Source organism: Carettochelys insculpta, chromosome 3 (genome assembly GCF_033958435.1).
Source record: "Carettochelys insculpta isolate YL-2023 chromosome 3, ASM3395843v1, whole genome shotgun sequence".
NCBI lineage: Eukaryota > Metazoa > Chordata > Testudines > Carettochelyidae > Carettochelys > Carettochelys insculpta.
The window spans coordinates 32,325,360-32,351,651 of record NC_134139.1 but is presented as its reverse complement, the minus strand read 5'-3'; the positions used below and the strand labels follow the sequence as shown (position 1 = coordinate 32,351,651).

At 43.7% G+C, this 26,292-nt stretch overlaps 1 protein-coding gene across 1 annotated transcript in view; it reads left to right on the top strand.

Annotated features, from left to right (window-relative positions):
* SYT14 (synaptotagmin 14) overlaps positions 1-25,043 on the top strand; it is a 108,331-nt gene extending 83,288 nt beyond the window's left edge. Inside the window, 2 exon segments of the mRNA XM_074989576.1 lie at positions 16,415-16,604; positions 21,167-25,043. Coding sequence (XP_074845677.1) covers positions 16,415-16,604; positions 21,167-21,480 — 504 coding nt within the window. The 3' untranslated portion in view covers positions 21,481-25,043.
* The last annotated feature ends 1,249 nt before the right edge of the window (positions 25,044-26,292 follow it).

The window sequence follows — 26,292 nt, the reverse complement described above, 5'->3', positions numbered from 1 at the left end:
GGGGCATCCCTTCCTTCACTGCTATATAAACCCTGGATTCTCTTTTTTTTAATTTAAATTTCAATCATCTGAAGAAATAGGTCTTACTCACAAAAGCTCATGACCTAATAAACTAGTTAGTCTTTAAGGCGCTGCATTACTACTTATTACCTGAGATAAAGGCAGCTGTTTAGGGTAAGTAATTAGATTTTTAGGAGAACAGAATTAGCTATGTGTTTTCTGTTTTGGTTTGGTAACTCACATTGAGCTGTTTATCTATAACCACTTAAATTCTACTATTCTGCTTAATAAAAACATTTTGTTTATAATCAAAACTGGAGTAAACTGTTATTACTGTGCATATCTCCCTTTAATTGATAGGTGACTTACTTAATGGGATTTGCACAGAGACTGATTTATTTGGAGTTTTGATCCCTTCTGGAGGGTGATTCCTTGGATGCTGTGCCCTAGAACTTCATCCACCGAGAGTTGAGATTAAACAGTGTCTGCATTGCTCTGCAGTGGGAGAGAGGGGGAATAGTTACTCCAGCTGTGTGCCTTGTCTGAGGCAGACCAGAGGATCTGGCTTAGCAGTACAGAGTGGTGGGGGAGCCCCAAGGAGCAAGAAGGTGGGTGTCAGTGGCATGATCAGCGGTGCACTGGGGAACATCCCAAGGGGTCTTATGTGACCACACCCTATCACAGTGGCACAGTGAGCAGGGTTTGGATGTTCCAGAAACCAAACATTCTCTTTTTGAGCTACTCTTGGGTATACTCTTACCAAGAAGTCATCTCCTAATATTGGAATACTTACCATTTTACCTCTGTCATAAACCTCATCCTTTTTTGTCAAGGTCTAGGTCCGTCCCTCCCCAGGATTCAAACAGGCCTGGCATTCTTGGACATCACTGATAATCCTGCAGGGATTTAAATCTGGGTTTCTAGCCTTCCTTTTTATTTAGACCCTGGTTACTGTGATGATCAGTGATGGGCTGCCTGCTTCAGATTAAAGCCAGTTGGCCATTTTAATCATTCTGGCCCTCTTAGGACCTTTTGATACAATTGACCATGCATAGGTGCTTCAGCATTAAGGGACATTGCTTGATGTGTGGTTGCCTTCCACTTTTGAGTTAGGAAGGGCTTACTCATGAGCAGGAAAAACCTGGATGATTTAAAAAAAAATCAGCCACTATAGCATGAAAATATGGAATCAGGGCCTAAAATATAGTTTAATCTCTCTTCCTAAAATTGATACTATTATGGCTTCACTAACCATAGATGTGGTTATTTTGATAAGAGGGTTTTTCCCCAAAAGAATTGTAAATGGAAACACTGAAGGAACTCAAAAATTAGATTTCAAACTTTCTTGAACTGCTTCCAAGCATCCCTAAAAACCACAGACCCTCAAAAGGCAAAGAATTCCTTCAAAATGCTCAGGAGCAAAGCTTTTTGGTGAGACACTTGTAAGAAGGGATGAAAGGAGATGGAGCTCCCACATGACAGAGCACATGTAGACTGTACAAAGTGCAAAATTTACCCCTTTATTCTGAGTTAGGATTTACTAAAAGCTACCAAACCTTAAACTAGGATTTTCCCTGCAGGGTCTCCTATATTTTGGTCATCAGCTTCACCTGGGCTTGAGAAAGATCCATCTCTTTTATGTCCTATTTGGAGTGAATTGTATCCAGCTGTTAGTAAAATTCACCAGTGATTCCATTGCACCTTCATATGACAATATATTTTAAATAATCACACTTCAAAATGTAAATCTTTACTTCAATCATAAAAGCTCTGTGTCCAGCAGATGCTTATTTATTGATCTAAATCAGTGGAGGAGTAAATGGAGTAGAGCCCCATAAAATCGATGCATTGGAATGAAATATCAGGCTAAGGGCAGTCAAAATGTATTTCTGTGGCACCAAGGATGTCAGAAGAATCTTCAGCCTTCATTTTCTTGCACTCAGATTACATTGAGGCTAAATCAGCAAAATCAGGGCTGGTTGCATTACATGCTGTATCAAGGAACTATGCAGAGGAACTGGTAAATGATACCTAAAATTACCAACAACCTCCACATAGAGATTTAACTGAAATTTGCAAGGTCAAAGCCTGACATAAAATTTCCGTTTTTCAAAGACAACAAACTGATGCTTAAAGATTTCTTCAGGCATATCTTCCAAAGGAGGCATATTCTCCAGTCAGTAGTTCCAAAATAAATTTCCCTTTCTCTTAGAGATGCTGATGGGCTCAGTTCCCCAACTTGTATTATTTTCTCTCACCACTTGCTACTTCCCATAGCAATGCAGTCATTACAAAGAACTGGAACACTCACTGATTATTTTCTTTCTTTGATTATTGTTCCCACTAATCAGAAACCAGCCATAAGCTCAGCAGTTGATGACCTCTTTTTCTTCATTTTTGCCCTGTCTGAAGCTTGGGGTAGGTATAGTCCTTCCTCTTTAATGGCCACTCCTCAGCATGTTCAGAGCTCAGGCTCGTTCAACTTGGAACGAGTTGTTCTCTTTCACAGCTTTAGGAGCGTTCTTCTAGTAGGAAGCTAAGCGGGTGTGATATTGGCTTGAATTTTCCTGCCGAAGCATCTGAGCTGTCTGGCACTGTCTTTGTGCCCCGATGGCCCACTCTGAAATGAGGAATTAACAATTAACCTAATCAAACAAAGATTATTGTCCATTATGAATCTTCTTTTCTTTTTGCCTTTCAACTATGGGATTGATGTCTTTCTTCTGCTGTGGCTCGAATTTTCAGTTTACTTTCTCTTTCCTCTGTGGCTTCTTTGTGGGCTCTCTCCTGTCCTTGTGTAACCCTTCTATTAACGCCAGATGCCTGCCAGAAGGGCCGGGTTCAACTCTTGTGGGGTTTTCCTGTCAAGGATACAACCAACCAGCTCGAGCCCCCATCCAGTGGCCTGGGACAATTTCACCCCCGTGCTGGGTGCCTCTAAGGCAGTTCTTCCCCCCTCGCAACCACAGAGTCTGAGATAGAAATGGCTTGTTTAATGACCATAACCTACCCCAAGGTTACAGCGACAGATGCAGTATATCTAAGCAAAGAAGAGACAAACCCCCTTTACCCAGATACCATCCCCATATGCAGTAGAACCCAGTCTCTTGCTGGGGTTCTTGGCCCTTTTCCCCACACACACAGTTACAGGGTGTACCTTCTGCAGTGCAGTCCCAAACCCAAAGCCCACAGATACATCACCAGGGCAATACTAGCTGTCCACTTGTCTGCAGCCTCCCCTTGCTGCCTCCGCCAGTCGCCGTCGTCCACTGCCGCTCCTACCGCCGGTCGCCGTTGTCCGTCGCCGCTCCTACCGGCCAGTCGCCGTCGTCCGCCCCTAACGGCCGCCCACCAGCCGCCCGCCGGTCCACCGCCGCTCCTACCAGCTACCCGCCAGTTGCCGTCGTCCACCGCCGCTCCTACTGGCTGCCCGCCGGTCGCCGTTGCCCGCCGCTGCTCCTACCGGCCGCCCACTGGTCCTAACCCCACTGCTTGGGATCGCCCTAAGGCAGAACCCTGTGATTTCAGCTCTGTGTGGCCTCAGCTGCCACTCTGATTTCAGCTCTGCGTGGCCTCAGCTGCCACTCTGTGATTTCAGCTCTTGGTATCTCTAGTGTGGGGTTTCACAAACACCCTAGTATCCAGCTCTATCTTTCAACAGGTGGGGAGGGTTAGTCAAGCCAGGCTTATAGCTATATGGCCAAGGCATAGGTAGGGCCAAGGCACTCAGCAAGTTGGCTCAACCAGTACCCCTCCCCTCTTTCTTACAATGCTTTAAACCAGGGAGCCCTGTGTAATCAATGTCTTACACAGCTAAGGCGACTGCCCTGTCCCCCACAACAACCCAGAGCATTGGTGAGATCTCACAACTCCCGCATTAAGTGTCAGCTTAAATTGTGATTTTACAACTACATGTTTACAACAGACCAAATCTCATGGTTTACTTGCTACCCATTAGGCGTTGCCTGAAAAGGTATCACACATGCACACCTTTGCATTCTCATGCAAATAATCACTGGGAGACACACTCCTCCCAGCCTCAGTATCACACCTGCCATCCTTTGCATTCTCATGCAGATGACCTCTGGGAGACACATTCCTCCCAGCCTTCAGCAGCATTGTGTTCCTTCTGCCACATTCCCTACACTTGGATTGCACATTTTAGCATAAAAACTGAGTCAATTTTCTTTATTTCAGTCCTGAGGATTTTTATTGTTTTTTTGTTTTTTTTTTAATTCATGCATTCCTCATCCTGTTTCAAATAAAGATTTCCATTTATACAGTGGATTCTTATAGCTATAGAAGGTTAGCCTCTGGTCAAGCTTAGTTCTCAGAGGTATCCCACAATGCCCGACGTGTCCATTCTGTCCACTTTCACCTCCTTTGTTCTCCAGGTGCATAGGAAGTTGGTATTTGTGTTCATTTTCTTTCTGACCAGTGTGGATAGCGCATCTCAGGAGCAATCACATCTAGCCATCATGAGTTCTCAGGGTTCTAGTTCTGATCAGAATTCTCAGGGTCGCAAAAGAGCCCCAGCACAGAGCCATCAGGAGGTCCAGGATCTCACTTCTGTGGGGGTGATGAATCAGTGCTGATCAAACTGTGAGCCAGCAAAAGATGGAGAAAGGGTACACCAGGGATACTGAGCAATGCCAGGTCAAAATGAAATTGCTCAGGCAGTATTATCAGAAGGTGAGAGAAGCCAATGGGCAATCTGGGACATCTCCCAAGATGTGCCGCTTTTATGAGCAGCTTGATGTGATTCTTGGGAAGGACCCAACCATGGTCAGCAAAAAAGTGGCTCACTAGTACTTCATGGCTCTCTTAACTAGATCTAAAAGGATTTAATAGCATTTAGTAGTTTAAATTACACATCTATGGGAGGCTGTACGCTAGACTCATCAAGGAGAGTTGAAGGATACAAATTTTATATTGCTTTTGCTCAGTTTTATTTCAACGTCTCTGAAAAATGTATAAGACTTCCGCAACTTTGAAATGGACCTTTTTGGGGGAGGGGAGTGTGCTATCTCTGCCTGAAATCTTTTGTGTAAATGACTTTAAATTCTCCCTCCTAGATGTGCCCTACAAATGTTCAGGCTAATTTGAGTTTTCTTCTGGATTTTAATGAAGCTATGAAACCCAGCTTTAAATAGAAGCTTGGTTACATTCTTAACTGTGGGGAAACTAGTTGCTGTTCTGTATTTTGGTAGAAAAGGATGAAGATCTCATTTAAATATTTAGTCCAAACAGATGCACATTATGGTCAAATGAAATAGTGTTTACTGTTTCTGTAGATATTCATATATTGTCCATTAGAATTTAGTACGAAAAAGATGTTTTAGGAGACTGATAAAAATACTGTACATTGAGCACTAATAGTGTTCTCCATGTATGAAAAAGCTGCACAGAGCTCATATTTGGCTTGTTCGGAGCCTTTCAGGAAGACAGAATGCTGTTTTGACAGTTTTAAGAACATAAATTCAATTTTGTAATTTCATTTTATGGTTAATTTATTCATAATGAGTTTGGGAACAAAACAAAACTGAATAATATGGCATTTTTCTTGTAATGTTAATTTGGATGTGCATATTTTTCAAATTGTTTCAAAGAGAGAAGTAAAGACATTTTATATAACAATGATAAATTAAGGGCATATATAAGAATTTCAATCCCTTGACTATACTGAATGAAAGAATTATATTTTTAATTTTGTCTTGGTTTCCAAATGTTTTGCCCATGATAAAATTAGCTTTTTCTGAATAGTACATTCAGTAGCTTGTTTTCCGGAAAGCAAAAAATAAAGCAAAGCTAAAAGGTTTTGAGAAGTTACCACTACCTCAAAAATTGATAAAAATGCAATTACAACCACCCTGATGATAATTTAATAACAATCAAAACTATAGTACATTTATTATGATTATTATTAATGTTGAATAGTACCTGATATAAAGTCTTATTTTGGGTGTTGCAAAGAGAGAACCTGCCATCAAATAAATTATTAAATTTTACACAAATGAGTATTGTTTCATAAACTGAAGATTCATAGTGTTAATATTTGTAAAACGTGATCTTTCTCCGGTTGTTTTAAGTTGGTTCAGTACCTAAATCTGCAATCTTAGCTTTAAGCACATAAATAGGACTGTGCAGTTGAGTTAGGCCCTGATTCAGGAAAGCAGTTAAAGTATGTGCATAAGCATGCTTTCTGACCAGGAATGCTTTCTTGAATTGGAGCCTCAGTCAGATGGTTAAAGTTTTTAAATACGTTTCCAGGCTCAGAGCCTGTGACAACTTGAGTCACAAGAGTGATAGCACAGGCAAACATTTAAGGACATGCTTAACTTTAAGCACCAGAGCTGTCCCACTTATTTCAACATAGGTAAGTGGAAGAAAATTCCTGACTTGCAGTTATAGTGTGGTAATTTATTGGAACACATGGTATCCCTCTTGTAATCCAGTAGGTTTGCAGGCTTAAGGTCTAAGTCAAGCACACACAATTATATAAAATTTAGTACTTTAAATGCTGCTTTCTTTAATATTTAAGTATTTGCAGGCCCAGGGTCTAAGTCATGTTGAATCACGAGTGATTCCATATGTTCTACTAACTTATCATACTGTAACTCCAATTTAGGAAATATTCTTACTTACCTATTCTGAAATCAATGGGACAATTCTGGCACTTAAGCCTGTGGTTAAATTTTTTCAGAATTGGAGCCTTTGTTAACATCTGTTGCCACTGAAAAAGCATTATTCGTGTAAACAAATGCCATAGAATAATAGAAATTAATTCTGTTTAATTCTTGATTATTAATCTTAAACGTGTATTTTACAAATAGAGAATCCCATAAAAAGGATATCACTAGTTTTACAGTGAATAATGTTGGACAGCAAGGCATACAATCATTTTCCGCCTGATACGCTGCTGCATAAAGATAAGTTTAAGGTTATGTGCTTAACTCCCCCGCCTGTCTTGTCTCCAGTTTCTGTATCACTTTGTCCAGATGTGAGTCTTGTACTGGGAATCTGTCTGTATTTTACAACTTCCACCTTCCAGTCAAACTTTAATTCTTGAAGATTGCTGAATGTCAGTGCTCAGCATCCAACCTTGACTTTTTCCTGGTGTGCTCATGTTTTGCAGCTTGCAAGACTGGTAACAGACTTCATCAGGCTTTGGATAGTAAGTGGGGAGGCGCTCAGCTCCAGCCCCCTGGAAAGGGTGAGGTTTCAGGCAGAAAGGGCAGGGCTAGGGACAGCCAGTCCTCAGCGCCGCCTGGACTGCACCATGCCTTCCCTGCCTAGTCCTCAGTGCTACCTGGACCATGCATGAAGCAGGTCTTTGCCCACGAAAGCTTATGCTCTAAAATATCTGTTTGTCTATGAGGTGCCGCAGGACTTCTTGTTGTTTTTGAAGATACAGACTAACATGGGACCTCTCTGATACATGCCATGTGGGTCTCCAGCAATGATTTAAAGGGCCCAGAGCTCTAGCCACCACCACTGTCACAGTAGTAGCAGTGGCAGCCCAGAGCCCCAGGCCCTTTTAAATTGCTGAGCCCCAGGGCAACTGGCCCCATTGCACACCTTCACCCTCATTGGTGGGCCTTGGCAGCCTGTGTAGGGCTGGTTATCACATGACCTGGTCTACTAAGTTTTGGGAAGTAGCAGCTTGACAACGAAGTGAAAGTCAGCACAACATAGGCTTTGGAAATTTTGTGGCTAAACTTTTGTTCATACATAGGGTGGAACCCTGGTCCTGTTGAAATCAATGGCAAAATGGGTCAGGATTCCCACACAATAGCCGTGTCTACACGTGCACGCTACTTCGAAGTAGCGGCACTAACTTCAAAATAGTGCCCGTCACAGCTACATGTGTTGGGCGCTATTTCGATGTTAACATCAACATTAGGTGGCGAGACGTCGAAGCCGCTAACCCCGTGAGGGGATGGGAATAGCGCCCTACTTCGACGTTCAACGTTGAAGTAGGGACCATGTAGTCGTTGCGCGTCCCGCAACATCGAAATTGCAGGGTCCTCCATGGCGGCCATCAGCTGGGGGGGTTGCGAGACGCTCTCTCCACCCCCTCAGCTCAATGGTGGCCGCGTGGAGCGGCCCCTTAAAGGTGCCCTCCCCCTCCCTTTCTGTGCGGGAAGCTGAGAGAGAGTGCAGGCGGCAGCCCAGACACGCAGCCAGCCTGCACGCTCTTGAGCAGCCCCAAGAACCCCCAACCGACCTCATGGCTGCACGGCAGCGCCCCCAGGGGACCCCCCACAAGGGGAGCCAGGGCAGCAAGCGGCAGCGGCGCCCCTCCTGGACGGAGGCCGAGCTTCGAGACCTGCTGGGGCTCTGGAGCGAGGAGGAGGTGCTCCAGGTAATGGGGAGCAAGAGGCGGAACGCGGATGCGTTCGCTCGGCTGGCCGAGGGCCTGGCCACCCGGGGTCACCCTGCCCGCACTCCGGACCATGTCCGGAGTAAAGTGAAAGAGCTGCGGCAGGGTTACGCCCGGGCCCGGGATGCGGCCGGCCGATCTGGGGCCGCCCCCATCACTTGCCCCTTTTACAGGGAGCTCAGGGACACCCTGGGCCCCCGGCACACCTCCTCCCCTCTGGCCACTCTTGACACCTTGGCTGAGGAGCCCCAGCAGGCCCCGGAGCCGGAGCCGGAGTCCGCCCTGGAGGTAAGCCCTGCACCCCGGGGGTCCCCCTGGAGCCCACCCCCAGGGCATCGCAGCAGGAGGAGGAGGATGAGGAGGAGGGGGACTCCTCCTCCGCTGAGACGGGGCTGCACATCGTCCTCCCCTCCCAGAGCAGCAGCCAGGCGTCTGCCCCCTGGGTGTCCCTGGACCGTGGGAGTGGACCTACAGGTATGTACCCCCCCAGTCTACACCCCCGGGGTTGAGGGGTGGGGGTAATAGATGTGTGGCCAGGGCCCTCCACATGCCCAGATGGCCATGGCCCCAAGGACAGCAGTGCCATGTCCCTCACAGGAGGGCATCAGCCCCTTCCCCCCTCCCCAGCACAACAGTGCCATGCCCCATCCCCAGGGCAGGGGGGAGCGGAACCTCTAGGGTCCCCCGGGAGGAGGGGGTGGGACACTCCGCAGCAGCAGCAGCATGTGATGGAGTGGGGGGAGTGCAAATGCGAGACTCAGGCTAGATATGAGCAGCAAGCTGAATAGTTCCCAGGGGCAAAGGATGATCCTGGGGCTAAAACTGGCAGGTGACACCCCTGCCCTGAACAAAGAGCGGGGAGGAGCCGAGCTGGCTTTGAATCGGGGGGTGGGCCGCAGGTAGAGGCTAGGGGAAGGGAGAGCTGGAAGGCAGCCAGCCTGAGGAGGGGGAAAGCTACACCCCAGAGGGGCACCCCTTGGGGTCTTCTCCCCAGGACGGGTTAGAAGGACTGTCTCTGACTGCTGTACTGTCACTCCTGGAAGAAACTGGGCATCTGTGGCCTAAGAAACCTCTCCTGTCAGACCCTGCTGAGTGAAGTGAGAGTCACTCCCGCCAGGGGATGGGGTGCAGTGCAGGGGGACCCGTGAACCCCATCACAGCAGCATCTCCCGGGGATGGGGATGGGGAACCTGCAGCACAGGGGTGGGGGGACAAGGGCCACGGCTCAGGGCCCACACTAACGCCTGTCTCCACTCTTCTTCCCCCGCTCCTGTGTTCCGCAGCTGCACCATTGGAAGGACCGGAGAGCGCCGGCGAGGCTTCAGTGGTCCCAGAATCCCCTCCGGGGCCATCGCTCTAGGCCAGCCCCTCGGCGGAGGACCGACCGGTCCCACGGCGGGCAAGACGGCGGACCCCGCAACACCACACGGCGGCGACGGACCCCCAGCTGCTGGCCCTCCATCGCCGGCAGCTGGAGGTCGCGGAGCAGCGTCTGCGGGTGGAGCAACGCCACCTCCACCTCTAGGAGCGGGCGCTGGCCTGGCGCCAAGAGGCATGGGGGGCCTACATGGAGACATTCAATCGGCTAGTGGACTACCTGGCCCCCCATGCCGCGCCGGCTGCCGCTGTGCCCACCCTGAGTGCTCCACCCGCCGCGCCACCTGCTGCTCCGCTCGTCGCCGCACCGGCCGCCGTCGCCCCGCCACCCACCACCGAGGGCTGGACCGCCGAGGGACACCTGGGGCCAGCTGAGACTTGCCAGATGTATCTTCCAGTCCGCCTGGCCCCCAGCGAGCCCCGGACAGGGCTGCGGCCCAGGCGGGGCTCCCGGCCGCCCACCCCCAGTGCTGGACTATAGGGGCGTGGGGCCCAGGACATGGCCCGCCCCCTTGTATATAGTTGGACTTATGTATTTGTGCCCCCCGTTTGCCCAGCCCCCCTCCCCATGTAAATAGTTCTCCCCGTCCTTACAATCCCTGGTTTTGTTTTTTGTTACATGTAAATATATGGAAACTTTTTTATTATTCACTTATGTTATGGTTTAGTTAGTAGGTCTTGTACATAGTTTTGTCGTTATTAGTTCAAAAAGCAGTTAAAAAAAGAAAACCAGTTTCATTTTACCAACAAGTGCGTGCTTTTATTTGTCCAGGAGAAGTGTGTGAGGGGGGTGCTGTTGGGTGCTCCGTGGTGTGGGTGTAGGGGCAGGGAGTGTTGTGGAGGAAGGGGGGGCGCAGTGGGGGGCCTGGCAGAGTTCACCCCGCGGCCTCCTCGAAGTGGGCCCGCAGGGCCTCCTGGACCCGGGTCCCTTCGGGGTCCACCTGGTGACTGGGGGGCAGCGGGTGGCTGCACATCGCCCCTGCCGGCTTCCACAGCCCAGCCCTGAAAAAAGCCTCCCCCTTGCTCTCCACCAAATTGTGCAGGGCGCAGCAGGCACCCACAATCTTTGGGATGTTGTTGGGGCCTGCATCCAGGCGGGTCAGGAGACATCTCCAGCGCCCTTTGAGGCGGCCAAATGAGCGCTCCACCACCTGGCGCGCGTGGTTCAGGTGCTGGTTGAAGCGCTCCTGGCTGGCAGAGAGATGGCCCGTGTACGGGTGCGTGAGCCAGGGCTGGAGGGGGTATGCCGCATCGGCGATGACGCAGAGAGGCATGGTGGTGTCCCCCACAGGGATCTCCCGCTGGGGGATGTAGGTCCCCGCCTCCAGCCGGCAGCACAGGCCCGAGCTCTGGAAAACCCGGGCGTCGTGAGTGCTGCCAGGCCAGCCCACATACACGTCCTGGAAACGGCCCCGGCTGTCCACCAAGGCCTGGAGGACCACTGAGTGGTAGCCCTTGCGGTTAAGGTACCGTCCTCCACTGTGTTGCGGGGCGCGGATGGGGATGTGAGTCCCATCCAGAGCCCCAAAGCAATTGGGGAAGCCCAGCGTGGCAAAGCCCGCGATGGTGGCATCTGGGTCCCCCAGCCTCACGAGCCTGTGGAGGAGCATGGCGTTGATGGCACGCATGACCTGCAGGGAAAGCACATGGGAGAGCACCAATGAGGGGTGAGCAGGGTGTGCATGGCCCTGCCCTCCCCTCCCCCGCCCTCCCCTCCCCCGTGGGTCCTCTTACCTCCATAAGGACAGCCCCGACGGTGGCCTTGCTGATGCCAAACTGCTGGCCCACAGATCGGTAGCTGTCTGGAGTGGCCAGCTTCCAGACAGCGATGCCGACCCGTTTCTCCACTGGGAGGGCACGCCGCATGGCAGTGTCCTGGTGCCTGAGTGCGGGGGTGAGCCACTGGCACAGCTCCATAAATGTCTGCCAGCTCATCCTGAAGTTCCTGAGCCAGCGGTCGTCGTCCCACTCCTCAAGCACCAGCCGCTCCCACCAGTCGGTGCTGGTGGGGTAGCTCCACAGGCGGCGGTGTGTGAGGTGGGGAGGGGTCGGGGTGCTGCAGGGTTGGGGGTTGAGCCCTGCTGCCCTGGGGGCCACTCTTCCTCCGGTGTGGCAAGGAGGTGCTCAGCTGCCTCCCGCATGGCATGGATCAGGGCGAGCCCTGCTCCTGCAGGGAGCGCTGGGTGGACCTCTGGCGGCTGCTGCTGCTGCTGCTGCTGCTGGGGGTCCATGACTGCGTTGCCCGAGGTCTGCGTGCCTATGGCTCTTCAGACCACATGCTGTGCAGGCTGAGTGTGTCTGGGAGGGGCCCTTTAAGGGAGCGGCTAGCTGTTGCCCCAGAAGCGCTAGTCCGCCCTGTGACCCTGTCTGCAGCTGTGCCTGGCACCCCTATTTCAATGTGTGCTACTTTGGCGTGCAGACATTCCCTCGCTGCGCCTGTTTCGATGTGGTGCTGCAGAACGTCGATGTTGAACATCGATGTTGCCAGCCCTGGAGGACGTGTAGACGTTATTAATGAAAATAGCCTATTTCGATGTCTCCACATCGAAATAGGCTACTTCAAAGTAGGCTTCACGTGTAGACGTAGCTAATGTGTTGGGAGTTTGCCTTCCTGTGGTTTCTGAAATATTAGGGCTTGTCTTACCAGGGATACTCAGGAAAACTATAGTAGATTAAACCCCTTTGCAGACACTCCCATTCAGAAATAAATTTACCCTACTGTGATTTAGTGTTATTTGTCAAAAGAGAATTGAATTAAATCATACTAAGATCATTTTAATTCTGAATGTGTGTCCAAACAGGGGTTTAGTGTGGCTTAATTCATCCAGTTTAAACTCACACTTCAGTTATTTGGGATTAACTTTCATGAGTGCCCATAAGTAGAAAAGTACATGGAAAACCAGTGGACAGCCAGTTAAAAGAGAGAATTTTTAATGAAAGTCAAACAGAGCTGCATCATGACCTCAACCATTTTTGTGGTTTTTAGTTCGCTCTTTACCCAGTTGGTAGGAAGCTCCCAGCTGGCATATTTATTTATAGAATGGATGGAAAGTTGTTCAGGCTTAGCAGGCTGAAAGCTAAAAGTAATATTTCCACCACATCTATCTTGGAACTACAGTATGCTGATGACAATGCAGTTTTTCCCCACTCTGAGAAAGATCTTCAAACTATCCTGAACATGTTTGCTGATGTTTACGCATGTCTTGGTCTCATGCTCAACATCAAGAAGACCAAAGTGTTCCAGCCGACCTCTTCTGTGCCAGTGCAGCCTTGGTTTGTTTACAGCACAGGATTTTTGAAGATCACGACATTTGAACAGAGACCAATCTTCTTCTTTATCAAGATGTTTTTCTTCCAACATTGTTATATGGCTCTGAAACCTGGACAACCGACAGGGATCACTTGAAAGTCCTTGAGAGGCATCACCAGCACTGCCTCCACAAGATCTTGAAGGTAAAATGGGAAGACAGATACTCTATCAGTAATATTCTGGAAGAGACAAAGACCACCACTGTTGAGGTGATGAGCATTCATTGCAACTGTGCTAGACTGGTCATATAGTCCAGATGCCAGACCATCGCCTCCCAAAACAGTTCCCCTTCTCTCAGCTGAAAGCAGAGTACTGTAAAATAAGACCACAACAAAATGTTATAAAGAATTGTTGAAGGATAATTTAAAGAAATGCAATATTGACTTGTCCAGGATTGCTCAAAATGGAGAGAAGTCCTACATGATAGTCCCCTGCATTATGAATTTGCCCACCAACGAAGTGAGGAGGACAAGAGGCACAGGAAGAAGGAGAGACTGGGTTCCAGTCATGGCCAACAGCCTCCTATTGTGCGTGGAAATGTCTGTCCTCACTGCAATAGCACTTGTGGTTCAACTATAGGCCTGAGGATCCACAACTCTCTTGGAAGACAATCATACTTGGCAGCGAGTGATCACCATTCCTTCTTCATTGCCCTTCATTTCCTGTGGGTGATCCATAGGTCTCTGTCCTTCATTCCCTTCTCTTCTCTGTGTACTTTATATCTCGTAATCTCATCTGCAGACACAAATTCACCTACCAGCTTTATTCTGATGACTCACAGATCTACCTCTTTACTCCAAGCCTTGTTTTCTTATGTCCAGACTAATATCATGACCTGTCTCTCTGACATCTCCTCATGGTTTGCTAACTGTGTCCTCTAGCTCAACATAGCTAAAACTGAGTTCTCTATTTTTACCCCACTCTTTCTCAACACTACCCTCATGCCTGCCTGTCACTAATCTTCAACCTCTCTCAGTACCTATATCCAGGCAATGTGTAAATCTTGCAGATTTTTTTTCTGAGTCATGGTTCAAAGATATGACTTTATCTATCCATCCACACAGCTGAACTCGTCTGCCATCACAATTACTGCAACATCCTTGTTTCTTGCTCTGACAAATGCAACTTTGTGCCACTGATATCCTTTAAGAAAGGTGCTGCAAAAATCATTTTCCAATCCCATCTTTTTTACTTCTAGCCTCCCTCCTGTTGAAAGAAACTCCGGTAAACATCCGTACAACTAACTTCTTATCCTCCCTCTGGCCCCTCATTAAAACTCTCCATTGCCTTGATGCCTTCAAAAACTTGACAACATTTCAACTGCTGGTAGGCTCATATCACTGCTTACTATACTGACCAATACTAGGTATATCAGTTGTAGAATCGCAAGATACGATTCCAGTTTAAGTAGACAAAATAAATAAGCTTAGGAGGGAGAAGATATATAGTTTGAACACCTGTGAAAGCATGTTCTTGTTTGCCAAATCTGCAGTTGTGAAAACACATTATGAAAACAGACTGGCCAAACCTTGACTTAAGCTGTTTCTTGACAGCTAGTGCCTTAGGAATGTACAGTGTACACAGCGCTTGCTGGAACTGAGTTGTGTTCTTTTCAGCTTTCTGCTCTGTACTTCATAGCTTAGATTGAAGAATGTGGGGGTTTTATTTGCTGTACACCAAAGAAACAGAGTGTAAATGCAATTAGGAAATACTTCATAGATCATTTTCAGTCAAAAACAATGAGCGTTGGAGGAATTACCAAAAGCTGAAAATGCAAATATGGATGGTTCAGGGCACTAGGTTCTGAGGATTTGGGTTAGGACTTCCTCCATCAGCAGTGAATTTGGTGATACCATTTTACATACCCATACAAGGTCTGGAGTTTTTAGAAGAAGCTTCTGAAAGCTTATATCATACTTACGTTTACTTGGAAGTATTGTTTCTGTTGTTGAAAATCCCCCTCTCCCACCTCCCCCCATTCTACCGAAACTACTTCAAATAATGAAAGGAGCCTCCTCCCAGCTTGATTTTCTTTGAGGAAAAAAAAAAGATAATCACAACTTAGGGTGTATTTGCACTGGCACTGGGAGCAAGCCGCTGAGCCTGGGTAGACTGACTTGTGCTGGTGGGGCTCAAGCTAATGCCCTGAAAATAGCAGTGTAGACATTATGGCTCTGATGGAGACCTGGGCTAGCTACCTGTGCTCAAGCCCAAAGGCATGTGGCAGTGAGCATGATCTTAGATGGCTAGCCCAAATCTCCACCTTAGTGGCAGTGTCCATACTGCTATTTTTAAATATGCTAGCTTGAGTCCTGTTAATGCAAGTCAGTTTAACCAGGTTGGAAGGCTCACTTCCAGGTACGGTGTAGACAGACCTGTAGGATTCTTGAGGGAGGAATTTAAAAGAATAAATTGGGCACTTAAAATTCTTTTCGTAGCTTCAAAGCAAATAGCAGTTGAGCCAAATATAGTGCCTAATCTTGTTTGCACTAGAGTTACTATATACACATAGCCCCAGAGTAGGAAGTCCACAGGGCAGTAACTTGTAGTGTGTAGTAGCTATAACCTATCCTTTACCAGCAGGGGAGAGGAGGAGTATTGAAAGGGGCCAGGATCAGGGAAATGTGCATCATCTTAGTCTCCCGTGGTGGAAATTAAAGCTTCCTTTCAGCAGGAACCAAGATGGAGAACACTAGACCACTGTCTGCCCACCCTTAACATGACTTCCCTTCCCTGTCTCTTGGCACAGAATCCTGTTACACTCCATGTGCCTGGCTCAATTAATCTGTCCTACTAAAATGGCTCGTGGCAGTGTGTGTTTCTGTTCTAATATTGTTTTGCCTTGTGTCTTTAACTATATGCTCATGAATGAATGATCTTTACAAAGGAGAAATAAAAATTCCCTGTATTTCATTGCATTCCAAGTTCAAATGGTGATTACCATCTATGGAAAAAACACAACTATCCTAAGCTTAGTGGTCCCCAAGATGCAGGCAAACTACATTATATGCCTCATCTGACTAGTTTAAGTAAGAAAGAACCCTAAATGCTGGGGTTGTTTTGGTCTTGGTCCTTTTATTCTTCATGACTAATTAGTAATGGAAAGATAATAATAATAATAATTTTGTCTCCAGATCACTTTATTCTTTATTACCTAACATGTAGATCTAAATTCAAGTACACAAAAGGACTACATTTCTCATCTGGTACATAAGGGTTTTAGCCGTGCAACTCCTCGCATTGTTGAAGTTACTTGCCTAATTCCCTAAATGCCAAACTAAAAATATGATCTGTAGTAGCTTCACTCCGTAAAGTACATTGAAATATTTCTTTTCTGCTTACAGGGCTGTGACTCTCAAATGAGCATGTCAGAAATGTCCTGCAGTGAAAGTACCTCCTCTTGTCAGTCCCTGGTACATGGCTCAGCTCCAGAAATCCTCGTTGGCCTACTTTATAATGCCACAACTGGAAGGCTATCAGCAGAAGTGATAAAAGGCAGCCACTTCAAAAACTTGGCAGCAAACAGACCACCCAGTGAGTGATAATCCTTTTTCTTTTTTTTTAATCATCATAATACTTCTGCACTTGTGGGGCTCTCAGTTGTGGGAACTTCAATCCTATCATTTAGTTTTACCCAGTCAAAATGAAGTACAGCAATCATCAACTAATCTGTTTCATGTTTTATATTTCTACTCAGTAGGGAAACAGCAAAAATCTAAAATTCAAAATATTAGTTATAAGTTGACAAGACTTTTAATTTTTCATGATGACTGACTAATAAATTACCTTTATTATAATAATTAATCGCTAACCTATTAATTCCTCACATCACTGGGTAGGAATAAAAAGTTACAGTTTTAAAAGAAAAAGTATGTGCCAATTAATACTAGTATAAATATAAAATATATATAAGTATAAATATGGTGAAGCTATTGATGTTACTAGGGGACTGATGCTATGGTCTTTAATTGTGTTTGAGCTTATGTATGTGTGGGGTATACTTGGGAAAGTTACATTTCACTCTGGAAAGCTCAGAGAAGACAATCTAAGACAAATTCTAGCCTTTGTAATGTGGCAGGGTGACCATATGTCTCATTTTGGCTGGGACAGTCTCTTTTTTTTAAAGCCTTATTCTGCACATGTGCAAAAGAACCACCAATCAGGGTTGGAGGTAGAGTTGCACGAGGCTGACATCACCAGTTTCTCCCACATGTTTCTCTGCACCTCACCCCACATTTTTGATAAAGTTGATCATCTGACAAGAACAAAGGACAAATTCCCACTCACTTTGGCTGGGACAGTCTCTCTTTTTTTTTTTTAAGCCTTGTCCAAGCTGCCCCATCTGTTTTTTGACAAAAGTAGGCATTTGTCCTTTGTTCTTGTCAGCTGATAGACTTTGTCAAAAGAGTGGGGTGAGGTGCAGAGAAACAAGTGGGAGCAACTGGTGATGTCAGCCTCATGCAACTCTGTGTCCAACTCTGATTGGTGGTTCTTTTGTATATGTACAGAATAAGCCCAGCTAATAAAAACACATTTTTGTTTGGTTCCTATGAAATTCTATTCTAGTTTTCTGCTCCAGCTAGGCAAAATTCCACAGGTGTCTGTCTAACTGAAGCAGGTTGTAATCAGATATGTCTGGAGGCTCTGGATTTGGCCACATTATTCTCCAATCTGCAATTTTCTTACTGTTTCAGCAGTTTATCTGGCAGCCTGCCAACATTAAAAACAAAACACAACTGTCTTCATATTCTGCCCCTCTCTGGAACTGTTCTCTTCTTTATCAGCTGAGTCAAGAGTGGGCACCAAGACTTGAGACTCTTTCCTCTCCATTTCCTGCCTCTTTACTTATCCCATTCATTACCTTTGTCTCAGCCTTTTCCTCCATCTCCCTCCCTTTTTGTGAAGGGATGGTTTGGTGGGCATGGCTGGAGAAGAGTGTAGAGCAATCTCTGATGCCAAAGAGCAGCTCCACAGACTATTTTTTTTTGGAGAAAAAAAAACAAATAGACTGTGTCTACACTTGCATTCCTCTTTTAAAAGAGGAATGCAAATCAGGGAAATAAAAATGCAAATGAGGCACTGATTTACATATCTCATGCTTCATTTGCATAATCTCTTTTTGGAAGGGATTCTTTGGAAAGAGAAAAAGCAGTGTAGATGTGGCTCTTTTGAAAATAAACCCCATCTTTGAAACAACCCATCTTCCTGTTTTGTTTGTTTTGTTCTAATTTGCATTTTTGATTTCCCTTATTTGCTTTCCTCTTTCAAAGGAGGAATGGAAGTGTAGATACAGCCATAGTGACTGGAAATTAGAGAGGCTGATCAAAGAGAGAGAGAAATGTGAAGGATGCAAACATGAGAGGAAGGAGAAAAACCAGATGTATGGAGAGATGAGGGACCTCATTGGCGAGAGAAATGAGTGTGGAGAGGGACAATGGAAATTTGAGTATGGGGATGGAGGTGGAGATTTGAGAACCCAGACAGGGGAGAGATGACTCTGGATTCCTTTAGGAAAGAAAGAATAATCAGCTTCCCCTGAAATTGCTGGAAATAGGAAACTGTTGAAGATTCTCTGTAAGACATTAGCGAACTGATTTTATGCAAATTAAATCCTGTTTAGTTTTTTTTTTTTTTTAAATGAGCCAGTACTGGCAAGTGTGGCAGTGCCCTACTATTTTACTTCCATTTATTTCCCAGTTATTGGGAACTAGTTTTAATATGGTCATGGGGGCCTAATTGTATATGTGCATACGTGAGATCAGAATTCTATTGTTTCCATAAAGCTAAGATGCAGTCTAATTTTTAGTTCTGATATGAGTGCCCAAACACTTATGATTCCATGAATCTAAGTTTCACCCAGGGATCACAGTGAGATTCAGTTGTGACTAGTGAGGATTTGGTCAGACATGAGGGATTGTGAACCCACATTAATTTGGTGAAGTTCTTTCAAACCAAATTTGGCAGAGTTCTCACATCTGTTACTGTTTCAAGAGTTGTAGTGAACTCACTAAGCTACAGACTGACTTATACTCCTAATAAGAGTTTGGGATTTGGCCTGGTAGCTATAGTATAATTATCTGTATGGAAAGTGTGAGGAAGTTGAGATTACTGATCCTGATGAACTTTTATGGATTTTTAAAATTCCATTTTAATAATGATAAAGTGATGTGTAAACTTTCATAAGATATTTATGTGCATTAGTTTTAATAGATGAGTTGTTTAAATTTTAAAGAGACGGACAACATTTGAATCCCAGGTCTGAACTTCCGTCAACTTTGTGGAAGTTTAGATCGGTTTCACTTTGTGACTCAACTTCGTCTCTGCTTCAAACAGTAGCAAAGTGACATAGAATACAATGACAGATGAAGAGGTTAATACTTTTATAGGATTAACATTTCAGGTCAATAGTCTTCTATTCTATTATTTGTAATGTACTGAGCATAATTTCTGTGTATAGTATTATTTAATATGCTGGAGTTTGCATGAAAAAGCATAAGGTTTGGTAAAGAAGATATGATAACCTAGTCTTTTATAAACTGATCCAATTGCATGATTCTTTCTATGTTCAATGTGCTTTAAATCAAATAACTAGTAATCCTATTACCTCCCATTATTTAAGCAGTGTAATTTTTTGGTAAAGATTACACATTGAATGTACAAAATTCTCATTTCATTAAATTTTACCCAACAATCCTTTTGTTCAATCCTCTATCTGAACTGAACTGCTAAGGGTTTGTTTTCTTCCACTCCAGCAAACAGTGTTTCCTCTTAAACTTTAACCTTTGACCCTCTCTCACCAAACTATTGACATCTGGTCATTATTTCTTTTACTGCTTTCCACCCCCTGTTGTCAGATGGACTGTTCTGTTGTCTAAAACACTTGATAGGTGGACAGGTTTATATAATCCGAGGTGAGTTCCCTGTAGAGACTAATTGGATGTTGTCTTTTTCATGCAAAAGAAAACTTGCCAGCAGCAAAGCTGTCCATGGCTGTCCACCATGTTGGTTTCCAAAATGTACATTTATTAGCTGTGGTACTCTGAAAAGCAGTAGTGGCACTTATCTCTGACTATGGATGATGGTATTGCAGAGTATCTAAAAAGTGAACACATGCAGTGCGCTTCTTTTTTTACAAGTTCCATCTAGTCTTCTAATAATCTTGTCACATCTATGATAGGAACAAGAACCAGATTTTTGAGACAATTCTATATTAAAGTCAGTAATAACTTTATGAACTACACATACTGTATGCAGTATCCAGGTGTCATGACAAACGAAAAAATACAATTTTAAACAGAAAAGGTTTTCGCTCAAATACTAAAAATCATGGTGTGTTAAATGCATTTTACAGTAATATTTCAAGTGTTACATCTGCTTTTTAAAAGTATTTCCTGAAGCACTAAGCAAACCACTTCTTCAAAACACAGGTTAAATTGTGCAAAGATTATTTATTTTCCTCTCCAAAAACACATTCAGTGTAATCATGTATCAAAACTAGGAACTCTAAAAGAGATATAATCTGTTTTGTAAATATCCGCCCTTTAATACAGGTGGCTACATTATGATCTTTAAGTGTAAACAAAGCCAAAAAGCCTTAAGTAAGAAACCACATCCATGCAGAGATTTTTAAAGCATTTCATCCTTAGCTGTCTGATGTCATTGCTGCTCACCAACATTCATTTTTCCTCTTCATTCGTTGTCTTCATTCCACTTTGTGTGTTATTTTCTGAAAACTCAGTGGTGTGCTTTCCAGTGTTGTGGCTAGTTGAGCTTGCTGTGTGTTAATGCTATACAAGTCTGCTTTGTGCACAGATGGAGGGAGTTTGGGGTGGTGAACAGAAGATTTGTGAGGAATGCCTTTAACTAATCTTATTAACATAGTGAAAATTCCAGCTACATCATTAATGTAATAAAAATACTTTTGCTTACCTATTATCTTCTTCATGTCATAACTATGTATGTCTAAACTGAGCTATGTTCATTCAACATGGTATACAATATATTGTTATGTAGTTAGAATGTTATTACATGTGTCATTAGCAAAAAGTCTTAGTCTAACACAAAGCTAACATTCCAAAATATTGTTTATTTTATAGATACATATGTTAAGTTAACACTGCTGAATTCCATGGGTCAGGAGATGTCCAAGTGTAAGACATCCATCCGCCGAGGGCAGCCAAATCCTGTGTACAAAGAAACCTTCATTTTTCAAGTGGCACTTTTTCAGCTTTCAGATGTGACTCTCATACTGTCTGTGTATAATAAACGCAGCATGAAACGAAAAGAGATGATTGGCTGGATTTCTCTAGGTCTCAACAGCTCAGGAGAAGAGGAATTAAATCACTGGACTGAAATGAAGGAATCCAAAGGACAACAAATCTGTAGATGGCATTCTTTATTAGAGTCTTAAAAGGTAGAACCCTGGGTCAGTTGTGGTTAAAGGGAGTTCCATATTTAACAAGACTGTTCCTGAGTCACCACCAGGAGATCTGTTATGGCAGTAACAAATGCAACATTCCACCTTAAAGAATGCACAGTGTGAGGTGGAACAGAACTTACTTCTTCAGTTAATTTATCCCACACCTCATTTGTGTCATTAAATTTTTCTGTACACAGATGAGATAGCAATTACTTCATCCCCTTGATGCTTTCAATGCTGTTTTGGTTTGGGATTATTTTCTGTTTAGCAATTTAAATATATATTATGTAAAAATCCCTAAATTATTGTTAATTTAGTTATCTTATATTTTGGCTTTTGACTTGTCAATACCTCGATGTAGGGACAGTGGCCTTTTGGACAAGAAGCAAATGATTATACTGTGAAACAAGAAAACCAAACAACAAAAATATCTCCACTACTTATGAAAAATGAATATGGGATATATTGATATTTCAGACTGATTTTGTTTTTAGGCACTTAGTTGCATTAACTCTTCATTTCTGATGTAAAATTAGTATGAAAAACATGAAGACTCCATAATCAGATGAACTTTGGCTTAAAATAAATGTTCCTTCAATCTGTGACAGGAATGAGCTCCACATTATGGCATAAATTGGGTGTTTCTTTGTTTGCCTGTGCTTCTGCCTGATCCAAAGAGACTGGATCACTGTTCTGGTCCCTTGCAAGTCTGTTTAGACAGGTTGTACTGTAAAACTATGTAACTTTCTGTTGAAAGCACTTCCTGTATTCATGTATTCCAATATAGGAAGCTCACAGAGCACGAGTTTACTAAAAATACCTTTTCATTAAACCAATTAATATGCATTTCTTTAAAATGTCAATATTGTGAAGATTATGTTGAAAGATCACAAAAGACACCGTAAAACTGCTAAAGCAAATGAGCAATTTGGGGAAAAAGATATTTTTGTTCCTATTGCTGGTCCTATAAACTGCAGAGTTTTAAGAACTTGAAATACGGGATGGGACTGTAAGCTTCTAGACTTGTTGCTGGAGGAAGAATACAGTGGATCTAGCCGAGAGTTATTTCCTCTCTGTTTTCTGGGCGGCAGACGGAGAGAGGACCAACTCATAAGTTGTCAGGGCTTGTGTGGAACACAGAACTCCCAAAAGTGTGAGTCCATTTGCTTTGCATGTCTTTAAGGCTGGCGCTGTTGGCTTTATGACAATGTCATGGTAAAAAAGAAAAAAACAAAAAAACCTGCAGCATAATGGTGAAATTCTGCCTTTGTGTATATAGCCACAACTTCCACTGACGTTAGGGAGATGTGAGTATGTGTTTAGCTGAGGTTTGGGCCTCAGTACCCTAACTTATACTGGAATCTCACTAATTCACACTGAATGGCAGATCCAATTAACATTACTGAATATTGTGGATTTTTGAGTAAGTAATGACATTTTTTTAAAAAAAGGATTCTCAAAATACATTTTTATTATTACAATAATTTTAATTTAATCTTAATTGCTATTGTACAGTATGTGAGCGAGCATACCGTAATTAATTTTTACAAGTAACGAAGTCTTACTAATGTGAACCCCACAGTGCACCATTCACTGAAAAGGAAGGTTCAATTGCTGAATTATTTTGGTGAGTTACTGCTGATGTAGTGAATATGAATTAAGAAAGAAACTCTTTTCTGTTACCTCTGAACAGTTCAAACTTTGGGATACAAAGACAGTCAGGTACTATAGTAACAGAGAGGAAGCTGTGCTAGTCTATACACTATCAAAACAAAAAGCAGTCAAGTAGCACTTTAAAGACTAGCAAAATAGTTTATTAGGTGAGCTTTCGTGGGACAGGGACAGGCTATGGTCTTTAAAGTGCTACTTGACTGCTTTTTGTTTTAGTCAGGTACTATGTGATTGCATAATGTACTCATAACAGAATTCATCACCTCTTCTCTAAGAAATCTGCAGTTACGGTTTTCAGTCGATATTTCATGCCTTTCATATCACAAAAGTTGAAGCTTCTAGTACAAACAGAAGGTTGTTTTTGCAGAACTGGGCCTTCAATTTTTATTGATGTAAGGATTTCTCGAAACATGGTCACAGGAATCACCTTTCCTGTGTTGCATATGTGTGTGTGTGTAAGTAAAAGGCACAATAAACTTTGGTGATTTAAGCATCCAAGAACTTTGATTAATCAGAAACATTATAAGTAGCAGTACAATTTAAAGTGTTCTTTCCAGTTCTGTTTGTTACTCAGTTTGTGAGGTGCAACTTCAAACTCATAAATGTTTAAATAAAAAATGTACATTAATGTTATGTACATAAGAAAAACAACCCTCATTTCCCAGGTGGTTTTTGGTTTCAGTTACAATAGACATGCTTGTTATTTATTGAGTTATTACCATGACCCATGTCTTAAATAACCATGCAAGGGTCATAAATCACTTGAATGATAAACTACTTTCTTAATATAGATGTTCTTACAAAAATTGTACTCATATTTGAGACTACTTTGAGGCAGTCTTCTAAGAACAAAAATGCCCTCTCTTGGGTTGTCTCTTGTACAGGTTTCACTGTGTCAAGTAGTATACAGTATTTCACAGTAACTACTGAACACAATAATTTAATTGCAGAAGATGGTAGGTATCTTGGGTCACCAGTGTATTACAAATGAAACTTGGTGAGTGTATAAGCTGTAAAATGAATCCAAACTACACTAAACCATGTCAGCACTCATATTGCTAGTGAAAAGTGATGTTGTTTAAGAATGACATTTTTGTGTGTTAACAGTTCTGACAGAAAAGACATAAACATCTTAATTTAGACAAAACATGTCTAGATACATGTTGAGTACATCTAACAAGATTATTTTGGTTAGATCATGATACTTTTCCAACATTTTCATTTATGATTTTACTAGACTGCAGATTCAACAAGTGTGTTAACAGATTTGATTAAGATTTGAACATTGTTAAATGTTTCACTTCTTTAGGCACATGCAGTACAAATGTATATGAAGGCCTTAAAGGAATTCTAATTTTACATGGAAATCATATACAGGTAACAGAATATGGGCAGATGTTTTGCCTTCGCAAAGCTAATCACACCATCACACATTAAATTAACATGGGAATTCTTATAAATTGACAGTAGTGCTGGTAACTGCTAAGTTGTTCTTTATTTCTAGGTCAGTGTATGACCTGTGGGTTTGGCTTTTTGTTTTGGGTTTTTTCCCTTTGTTTTGTTTTTTGTTATTGGCTTAATGTGACTCTCCCCTCCCATATTTTAAATTTGCTGTTAGATAAAGCTTTGTTCAAATCTTACCCTGGTGCATGGAGTCTTTTGTATGCATTCAGATTGAACAAACCTCAACCAAGGAACAAACAGCCTGAAGAATAAAAGCATTGGTATATACAGAAAGAAATTAGAACAGGGTCTTTGTGCTTGCCACGATATTCTGCACGTTTCTGAGTTCTCTGGACTCTTTTAATTGTTTACCCTTGAATCCTGGTTTAAAAGTACAGTTAGCACTTAAAAGAATGTATCAAATTATTAAATTATTATCCTGTGTGTCAGGATTACAGAGATTATAGTGCTGGTTTTTGGATACAGCACAATCTTTTTAACCCATCGGATTAACACAAAACAGCAAGTTTTCTTGGAGAATCTACACTTTAAAGGGTTTCCTATCTTTTCTGCAAATAAAAGTATACATATTTGAGGATAGGATTAAAACCTTCCATAATATATGTGGCTCTGTGCAAAAAGGATTACAAAAGTGAAAGAAAGATTAGCTTCATACTTGAAATTGTACAAAATATAAAGGGCTAGATTGTGACTTGACTAATAGGTGAATAGGAGGGATTATGAAGTTACTAAATTTGCTGTTACTGTCCTGCAGTGGCCAGCAGTATATCAGTAGAAGAGTCAGACAGCCTCCAGGGCAGGTGGAGTGAGCGTTCCCCTGCCAGAACATGTGGAACCCATGCTCTGGGGGGAGTGAATCTTGGTGCAGATAACTTCTCCCTGAGCAAGAGGGGACATAGCATTCTTATGTCACGGTCTGGTTCCTGGTCTGCTCCTGTGGCAGCATATCTATATGCCACCTCCTGTACTGGATTTGTGGCAAAAACCACAATCCAGCCTCAGACTAGGGATTAGCTTCTTGACTGACTCAGCCCCAGCTAAGGATTTGCTGATATGCAAGAACTGTGGGTTCAACTATTTGACAAGTACAGCCCAATCAAGGGGGCAGATAGAATTGCTGGGCTATGGGTAAGTTGGAGGGGGGCGGACTGGCTCTGTGTTCCGAGAAGAGGTGAGGCCTCGCGCAGAAAGGGCAGGGTTGGGAGCTAACTTCCCATACCCAGAGCTTCAGCGCTGGCCAGAGCATGCCTTCCAGCACTCCAGCTCTTGCCGTAGGAGCAGCAGTAATGGCAGTTGGAGCCCCAGAGTCTTTTGAATTGTCAGGCCCAGTGGCAAGTGCCCTGTTCCTTCCTCCCCCCACCACCAGATGCAAGCATAGCTTCTAAATGGAATTAAAATCCTCAGAGCACATTCATAAAATGAATGTTCAAAATACAGAGATGACTTTAAATTAACATGTGCCCTTTTACTGGTGTTAACAGGTTCTATTTATCAAGTAAACAAGTTCACAGGTTCTAGTGAAATAGGAGAGTGAACCCATCTACAGGCTGAATAGTAACCCATCTACAGGCTGGTTCTGTTGCAGATATTGGAGGATAGATTTCCATCACTTGAGAGATTTTCACCTGTAAACCTTTGCAGTTATTCCTGCTGGCTACAATAATGCCT